Below are 9,890 nucleotides of genomic sequence, written 5' to 3' on the forward strand. Positions count from 1 at the left end.
TTGATCTCTAATAGGATCTAAGAATACTAAGGTGTCATCTGCGAATTGCAAGTGCGAGATAAGAGGACCCTCATTATTCACTCTAAACCCAGATAACCTTCCCATCTCAACTCCCCTCCTAAACAGTTTCCCCAAGGCCTCTGTTACTATAAGAAATAAAAATAGGGATAACGGATCTCCCTGTCTTAACCCCCTAGAGCTCCTAAAATAACCTGCCGGACTGCTATTGACTAAGATAGAAAAGGAAACCGAAGTAACACACTTCATAACCCACCCAATCCACTTAGAACCAAAACCCATTCTACCCAACATATACTTCAAAAAATCCCAGCTCACATGGTCATAAGCCTTCTGCATATCAATTTTTCCTATTAGCCCCGCACTCTTATCTTTCCTCCTGGAATCTAAGCATTCATTAGCCATTAACACACCATCCAGAATTTGTCTTCCCTTGAGGAAAGCACCTTGTTCTAAGCCAATTAACTTCTTCATCACTACTTTCAATCTGTTTGCCAACACCTTAGAAATTATCTTATAAACCGACCCCACTAAGCTGATAAGCCTGAACTCACTCAACTCTTCTGCCCCTACTCTCTTGGGAATCAAAGCCACAAAGGTACTATTAAGACCATAATCCAAGCAATCTTTATCCTGCAGTTCCCACACCACCTTCATGAAATCTTCGGCTATGATATCCCAACAATGCTTGTAAAACTCTATTGTAAAACCATCTGGCCCCGGAGCTTTGTTCCCACCCATGGATGCAATCACTAATCTCACTTCATCCTCCCCAATCTTCCTTTCCAACCACTCTCTCTCTTCATGGGTTACCGAATTGAACTCGATATTGTCAGGGCGAGGTCTTGTATCCTCTCTTTCCCTATAAAACTCTTTGTAGTAGCCCACAACACCCTCTCTAATACTCTCTTCTCCTTCTACCATTCTACCATTGATCATCAAGTTGGACATTTGGTTATTCCTTTTTTGGTAATTAGCCACCTTATGAAAAAACTTAGTATTATTATCACCCTCTTTAAGCCACTGAATCCTTGATTTTTGCCGCCAACTTATCTCCTCCATCAAGACCACTCTTTGGAATTCTAACTTAAGCTCCGTTCTCTTTATTCTTTCATCTATCTCAAGCTCCCCCACTTCCTCCTTGAGGTCGAAAATTTCTATTTCCTTGAGTAACACCCCTTTTTTTACTTCTATCCTCCCCACTTCTTCCTTATTCCACGTCTTCAATTTCTCTTTTAGAAATTTGAGCTTATTCTTGAAGGCAACTCCTGGGTGCCCCAGCCTAGGGCAAACACTCCACCATTCTTTAACTAGATCTGCAAAATTTGGGTGGATAAGCCACATATTCTCAAAACGGAAAGGAATTGGACTAGTACGGCATTGCCCCATCTCAATAACAATAAGAGTATGATCCGAAATGGGGCTAGGAGCTGCCGTTTGAACCACATTACGAAACTTCTCCTCCCAATCCCCGCTCACCAAAAATCTATCCAATCTGGACAACCTAGGGTTAGCTTGATTATTTGACCAAGTAAATCTCCTACCGCTCAGAGGTAAGTCCATTAAAGCAAATCTGTTAATGAAAGCATTGAAGTCCCTCATCCCCTTTGTGCTGCCTTGCCCCCCATTCTTTTCATTGATGAATCTGATAACATTGAAATCCCCACCCAAGACCCAAGGTTTACCCCAATAACCCTCGATGTCTTCCAGTTCTTCCCAAAATTGTTGTCGCTCTCTACTATTAGTTGGACCATAAATCCCTGAAAAAACCCATTGAAACTCCTCATTCACACAGTTACAGATGATGGAGATAGAAAAAGCCCCAATCAAGGTGTCCTGAACATGAATCAGATCCTTATTCCACATCAAAATAATACCGCCTGCACTCCCAAGAGCTGGAAGAGCCATCCAACCAATATTTCCTATCCAAAGATCCTTAATCATCTTCTCATCACACACTGAAAGCTTAGACTCTTGAAGAGTGACTAAGCTAGGTCTTTTTGTTTTGATAAACGCTTTTACTGTCGCCCTCTTCATACCATCTCCCAACCCTCTCACATTCCAAAATAAAATTTTGATCGACATAGAAACCTAACTAAGAGCCCCGACCTAAACCAAGAATCACCTCTACCATTATGCCACCTCACTGGCCAACTTTGGCCTAGAGATCCTCTTCACTGTCTCTATCGACGCCACCACTACCACCTCATTCGATTGACCATCCCTAAAAGTTTGAATTTCCTGACCATCTAAATTTACTATCCCCAATTCCTTTGCCCCTACACCACTTTCCTTGCTAACCTCTTGCATCTCCTCCTCAAGCAATGCCCTATCCTTCAAATCTCCTATAACTACTCTTAGGATAAGCGAGCAATCCTTATCTTCTGTTTCAGGAATTATTCCAAATTCCTCCGCCATATTCAATGCTTGACTCACCAACCATTCAACTGTTTCCATCTCTGTTTGTACTATCAATTTCTCCACCTGAATCGAGTTTGGGTCCTCCAAATCTCTATCAGCCCAATGTCCATCGAAATACCCTCCTGTCTGTACCAAATCAGTAACCTCTTCCTGAACCTGAGTTAAGGGAACCGTCGACGAAGATTGACAGAGGGCATCTGTCCTAGTCTCTATCTCAAAAACCTCATTCTGAGACAACTCACTGATCTTGGGGGAATGGATCAAGCTTAACGGATTTTGAAACGTGTTAACCGAAACAGAAAAACTACAAGAAAACAAAACAGAGCCCAGACCGACAGCTAACACAGAATTGTTCAGAAAAGGGAGAACAACAAAATCGGAGTGAATCAGGGAGTAGTTTGGAATACCTTCTCTCGAAAAAAGTCCTCGACTAACCTGCCACCAACCGAAGCTGCTTGAGTGCCCTGAATCAAACGACAACCCCTGAGAACCCCCAGAAATATTGCGCCATTTACCCGAGTTCTTAACGGCTGGATTACCGGATCCTATCAGTTTTATCAATTCCAAGTCATCGTCTTCTGCTAGAAACCTCTCCTCTGAATTGTCTTCCAATTCTGGTCGAGATTTCAGTGTCTTCCAACATCCACTTGGACTGCCTCCCTGCGACTCCCCTCTTTCTCCCCCCATTCTTCCGACGAAGCTACCTCTGATCCGTATTTTACTCAAACGAGCTACAACTTCTCTCACCCTTCCTCCTGGCACAATGGAATCACTTGCTTCAATCTCACTCCCATCTACTTCTTTCTGATATGTCGCCCCACCTGCTCCCTCAAGCCCCTTCAATTTCTCCATCTCCCTCCTTTTGTTCCCAATATTTGTAGCTTCCTTTTGAACCTCGCTTACTATAGTCAGAAGCTGAGAGAAGCTCGATTTCATCTCCTCTATGGACTGTTTTATACTGGACAGTGCGTTTGGATAACAACACCTCATATACCTCCCACGGGCCTGCTTAAACTTCAGCCCAATTTTCTTCCGGATCTCCATTGGGCCTACTCGATTCTTGACATTTCTAGTCTTCGACTTGGGCTTTCTACCTGGGCCTGAAAGCTGCCTCGAGCCCGGCTTTTTCTCATCACTAAATTGGGCCGGTTCCTGCTGGGCTTCTCAAATCTCCGATCTTTTAGGCCCTCCACCAGGACTATGGGCCCCTGAAGTACATAAGCCCAGCCCGATTAAATTTGGCCCGCTTCTCTCTACCATCCTGTTCTACCGCAGCCACCTAGTATACTCTAGGTTGGTAGCTGCTTTAGTTAACAGCTTCCCCGTACACTTGTTATTAAAATCCCATCCACGTGGCTTAGTTTTGAGTTTGCATTTGACACGAATTTTGCTTCTGACATTAATTTTAAATTTACGCCGGTTTGATTGCTTGTCATACACGTCTCTTCCCTTCAAGTGTGATAAATCCCGATCTAAATCGATATCACCAGGCATCTTCTTCTCCAATTGAATTTCCCCTCCCTCTGTCTGTAGACCAGCCTCCTCCATTGTAGAGTCTCTCACTGTACTGATTATTTCTGCAGCTCCTTTCCCCAGATCCTCTACAGAGTTCCTCCTTGCTATTTCATCCCCTACCACCTCGATTCGTACCATATACCGAAACCCATCCACCCAAATAAACAATCTTCGGGGCGTCTTCCACTGAGACCAACCCACCCTAAGCCTTGCTCTATCCAACTTCGCACAATGAAGGGTAATCGGATCCACCTCCATGAGACCACCCAGTTGAGCTCCAATCTTTCTAAACACCTGAGTCTTCCATAAATGGAAAGGTAACCCACTGACACTAACCCAGCACCCTTCCTCCCTCCGTTCTGATTTGATAATGTTGCAATCTGCGAACCATGGACGAAGAGTGTACACATTCTTCCCTACTACAACTGATCTATTTTCATTCACCCTCAGGAAAGCTTCTCTACTACCCAACCTCAGAATCTTAGAGGTTGGCATCCAATCTAGCAATTTGAATCCCAGGCATACTGAATAGGATAGCTTCATTTCTTCCAAGAACCCCTCCCAGTCTGCCTCAATTACTTCTGTACTACAAATAAACGACCATCTCCACTTCCCAAACAATAGGCCATTATTGTGAGCTTGTTGAACTTGTTTGGTCACCTGAGTGTACCTCATCTTTTCACCTGATATTTCTGGAACCTCTGCTGCTGGTTTCACGGTAGACGGTTTATCTACTATCTCCGCCCACGACAAAGCCTTCCTTCCTTCCTCTAACCGTACCTTCATCTTCTCTTCCGGACTCAGTATTGTTTTGAATGCGACGCTGACTACCCCCCAGCCATTCCCTCCTATACTTGCTGGGAACACCACCCCTAGTGACCGGAATCTCACCGAAAACTGTTGTAGCTTCAGAAATCTACCAAACGAATTATGCTCTTCCTGAATCAGAAATATTCGTCCCTCCTTCGAAAACTTGGCTCTAAAGATTGTCGCTGAAGTTCTCGCTTTGTCAAGTTGATTAGCTACCCATTCCGCTTCATCACCTAAAAGTTGAAGGCTCGATTCGAACCTACTGCCCTTCTCCTTTACCTCAACACCTCTTTTTCGATGTATCCAAGCTTCTTTTATCTCGAATAGTTTCCGTTCAACCTGTACCACTTGGGTTACCATTGTTCACAAGCTTCTTTTGATTTACCTGATGCAGGCTTTGCAAGCAGAGGAGCGCGTCCAACCGAGACTCAACCAACTGCCCCGACTCCTAATTTGCCCACCAACATAGACTTCGATATGTTAATTATTTTTGTGGATAATTGTCCTTCCTTTAGTAGTTCTTTTGATGAACCTTTTTTGTTATAGCATTGTCTACCTCTCCTTTTTTCCTATCTTCACATTAGTCTTTTCTTTGGGTAAATACACTTTGACACCCTACGATTTGACCTAATTCTATGTTGACCCCCCAAAATTTTACAATTGGACTTACCTCCCCTACACTACAAGAAAAATGTTAAATAGTAACGATCCAATTTTTTTGGTCTCTGCAGAGTAATTTAGCGACAAAAGAAACAAGTGGGTCATTGAAAAATTAAATCTTAAGAAAAAAAAAATGCCTCCAACTAAACATTCTCACACTATTACAATTGCATTAATTTTTTTTTCAAAAATATTTTTGTTCATAACAAAGAATGGCACTTGAAAAAAAAGAAAGATAAAATAGTCTTTACAAAAAGTTAAAAGTCAAAATTTAATTGTTTAATTGTCGGAAAGAAAGTGGAAAAGAAAAGGGGGGGGGGAGGGGTCTGTTACATAACTATAGGGGAGATAAGTGTATTTGTCAAAATGTTAGGGGTCAACATAGAATTATGTCATACCATAAGGGTGTAAGTGTAATTTACCCTTTTTCTTTTGATTCATTTGTGTACATTGTCTTTTCTTGAAAAGAAGTTACTATTATTATTTATAAAATTTGCTTAAATATATTCGCCCATCATTGTATTTTCGTCGGCCGCGTGTTTACCGGCAGAAATTAACGCCATTGACTTAAACAGGACCTTAGGTTTGAATGGTCCGAATTTTTTGCAACGTATCTTTCACAACTTTTCGCTCATTTTCTATTACAACTATTCATTCATTTTAATCACATTTATAAATTTTAACAATAATAGATAAGTACCTCATTATTGTCCACTCGTTTTTAACCTAGTTTTAGAACTTGAAAAGTTGACTCAACTGAGTCGAATCAAGGCAAACTCATTGGTCAACTTGATGAATCAAAGTAAAATATTTAATGATTTAACTCACCCACCTCTTCATTCTTAAGATCTACTTCATTCAATCTAATGTATCTGAACGACAATGAATTGTTAGATAGAAAAAGGCTTCTGTTAAAGAGATTAAAATGGATGGATTAAAGATATAATTCAATCGGTTTAAAAGTTTGAAGATGATGGATTTCATTAGATGAGGGATTTTAATTTCAGTAGAACAATCAAGGTTTTTTCCCTCGATGTTGAAGTCTAGGTATTAAATGAAAAAAAAAAAATTTGAAAGCCTTAAGATGATGGATTTGTAGGCTAGAAAAGTCAATGACTTTAGTTAAGAGGTTGAAATTGGTTGCATATTAAGGACAAAAGTCAAGGGCTTTGGAGTCCTATTTCTGATCTTACTCGGTGTGTTTTCAGCCTGCTTTGCCAAATTTCAAGTTTACTCGTTCTGAATTTCCAAATTGACTTATAGAGTTGGTTCCAACAAGTTTCCTGAACAAGTAATCTTGAAATTTAATCAAATTTTGAGCTGACCAGACGAGTTTTATAATAAACTAAAGAAAATGTTGTGTTTAACATGTTTGTCAGTGTATGACAATTCTTTAAAGACTTTGAGAGTTGTAAGAAGGATAAAGGTCTCTCTCTCTCTCTCAAGATGAGAGCAAGAAGAGACAATTGCTTTATTTATAATAAAACATGTATTACAGAACAATAAATCCGTTTGAATGCAATAAAAGAGTTGTTGGACTAATGTTCTATTTAATTATGACGATCTCCAAAAATAAATATTTAGAGATTAATAATAAAGGAAATTATTAAAATATTGAGTGGAGGAGATTAAGGAGAAGATTTTGTCTACATATAATCAAGGAGTCTTCCATACACGTGTTGCTTGTGAATAGTCTAGATCTTGAGTTGGAATCTGACTCTTGAATTGGATCTTCTACATTCTTTTGATGGTGGCATTACATTATTCGAGTTCTGATTTTGTAACTCAACTTGACATTGTAACTCCAAAAATCTCAACATGTCCGGTGCATAGATTCTATGAACTGCCACGTAAGAGAGCATACAAGGAGTCTCAGTTTAAGAGCGTCACCAACTATAAAGAAACAACTTCTCAAACGTTTGGTGGAGAACCTCTTAACTTCATTTGAGATTAGAAACAATTCTCATGATAAATATCTCAACCAGCACAACGCAACCACAACCAAATCCAAAACCAAAACCAATGGAGATTCCCACATGGGCTGTATATGCTGGTGCATGGCTTGCAGCTCTGCTTCTCCTCTTAAAAGGACTCCATCTCCATCTTCGCTGTAGCAAACTAAATCTTCCACCTGGGCCTAAACCATGGCCCATAATCGGAAACCTCAACCTAATCGGATCCCTTCCACACCATTCGATCAACGAACTATCCCAAAAATATGGACCCCTATTGCAACTCAAATTCGGGTCATACCCGTTTGTAGTCGCCTCATCAGTGGAGATGGCCAAAGAAATCCTCAAAACCCACGATCTCACCTTTGCAGATCGACCCAAGACTACTTCGGCCATGTATGCCACTTATAACTGTTCTGACATTCTATGGTCTCCTTATGGACCATACTTGCGCCAAGCACGTAAAATGCTTGTCATGGAACTATTTAGTGCAAAACGCCTTGAATCGTTTGAGTACATACGTATCGAAGAGATGCGCGCCTTCATCAAAGGTCTGTATGCCTCATCAAGCAATCAAATTACACTCAAAGATCGACTCTCTGATGCTAATATCAAAGTTATGAGTCGTATTGTGTTTGGTAAGAATTACTTAGATGAAGCTCAATCTAAGACATCAATCTTGACACCAATAGAGTTCAGAAAAATTCTGGATGAGGTATTGTTGTTTACTGGAGCTATGAATATTGGGGATTTGATACCTTGGATTGGGTTCTTTGATTTGCAAGGCTATGTGAGGCGTGTGAAGGCCATGAGTAAGAAGGTTGATGAGTTTCTTGAGCATGTCATTGATGAACATAGTGGGAAGAGCAGCAAAGGAGTGGAAGATTATATTGGGATGTTGCTGAAGATGGCTGATGATCCTAATCTCGAGGTTAAGGTCACCAGGACTAGGGTCAAGGCAATTTCATTGGTAAGTAACCGTTTGATTTAGTGTGTCAACTTTTAAAATAATCTAGATCTATGGGAAGAGTGATCTAGTTCTAATTAATTATTTGTAGTTTCGTTATAGTGTCTTAGATCTAAACTTCACATCAAATTAAGCTTCTCCATATGATATTTATTGGATTAATTAAGAGTAGTTTTTTTATTCATCTTCAGGACTTGATGGTGGGTGGAACTGAGAGCTCAGCTATTACAGTGGAATGGGCCATGTCTGAACTCTTGAAACATCCGAAAACATTAAAAAAGGCGGTTGAAGAGCTTGATAGGGTGATTGGGAGAGAGAGATGGGTTGAAGAGAAAGACATCCCATACCTACCCTACATAGAAGCAATCTTGAAAGAAACAATGAGGATGCATCCAGCAGCACCAATGCTAGTGCCACGGGAGGCTCGCGAAGATTGCAAAATTGCTAGTTATGACATTCCTGCAGGGACACGAGCACTCGTCAATGTTTGGGCTATTGGTAGAGACCCTACATTGTGGGATGATCCAGAGGAATTTAATCCTGAAAGATTCATCGAGAAGAAAATTGATGTGAAGGGTAACGATTTTGAGCTATTACCGTTCGGTGCTGGGAGGAGGATGTGTCCAGCTTATGTATTGGGGACAAAAGTGATGATGTCGAGTTTGGCTAATCTCTTGCATGGATTCACATGGACATTGCCTAACAACATGAAGCCGGAGGATTTGAACATGGAGGAAATTTTTGGACTTTCGACACCTCGAAAGATCCCAATAGAGGCCATTGTCGAACCTCGACTTCCTCCTCATATGTATGCTTAGTGATAAAGTTTTAGCACTGTGTTAATTATATAAGCTTAATTAGCAAATGAAACCAAGTCTAATATGCTCTACTATTCCATGCCAATGGATGTACTTCTACATGCAAAATATTTTGTAAGGCAGAATAGACTAAGAAAAGGGCCTCCCTTCCGCTTGTGGGGGGTGCACCTTTGAATGGACATGTTCAGAGTTGTGTTGCCTCGGGGGCTAGCGTGTCCTTGGGCATGTTCATGGACAATGTTATATCCTATGTGTCCATATACACATACCATGTGTGTTTATACAAGTCTTTCTATTGGATTGTTGTATTGGATTTGCACCACACTTTAGCCTAGTATGATCTTACTCATATTTATCAAAACTAGAAGTTTTACCAATTAAATAGGGTAAATTTTTAAATAATTACAAGTATTTTCGTTAATTCCATGTATACGTTACCAATATTTAGGAGTTTCCAATTTCATTATTATATGAAAAAAATGACCTCATACTCTATGACAATTACTGAAGTGTCATTAAAAAGCAGTTGAAAAGTATACACACTTTTGCACTCTTAACGAAATACATGATGGGTCTTGTGAGATGTTGCTTGAATTAGGAATCATCTGATTTCATTGAAATTTAAATTAAACTAAAGAGTCATACTGGAGTGACCTCAAGCTAAAACCTCATATCACACTTCTTGACGTGAAAGTGCATGGGAACTATAGATGCTTTTCATTATTCTAA

At 40.3% G+C, this 9,890-nt stretch overlaps 1 protein-coding gene across 2 annotated transcripts; it reads left to right on the forward strand.

Moving 5' to 3' along the window:
- Positions 1–7,205: 7,205 nt before the first annotated feature.
- Positions 7,206–9,483, forward strand: LOC147410354 (trimethyltridecatetraene synthase-like). Of its 2 annotated transcripts, XM_086434361.1 has the most exons (3): positions 7,206–8,014; positions 8,162–8,346; positions 8,535–9,483. In XM_086434361.1, exons 1-3 carry the CDS (start codon positions 7,390–7,392, stop codon positions 9,159–9,161), a joined length of 1,437 nt encoding a protein of 478 aa, XP_086290487.1. In that variant the 5' UTR covers positions 7,206–7,389; the 3' UTR covers positions 9,162–9,483. The 2 variants fall into 2 exon arrangements, with proteins under 2 accessions (XP_086290487.1, XP_086290480.1); XM_086434354.1 differs by having other exon boundaries at positions 7,210–8,346; positions 8,535–9,481.
- The last annotated feature ends 407 nt before the right edge of the window (positions 9,484–9,890 follow it).

This window comes from Akebia trifoliata, chromosome 1 (genome assembly GCF_017979445.1).
Source record: "Akebia trifoliata isolate Shusen 1 chromosome 1, ASM1797944v1, whole genome shotgun sequence".
Classification (NCBI taxonomy): Eukaryota; Viridiplantae; Streptophyta; class Magnoliopsida; order Ranunculales; family Lardizabalaceae; genus Akebia; species Akebia trifoliata.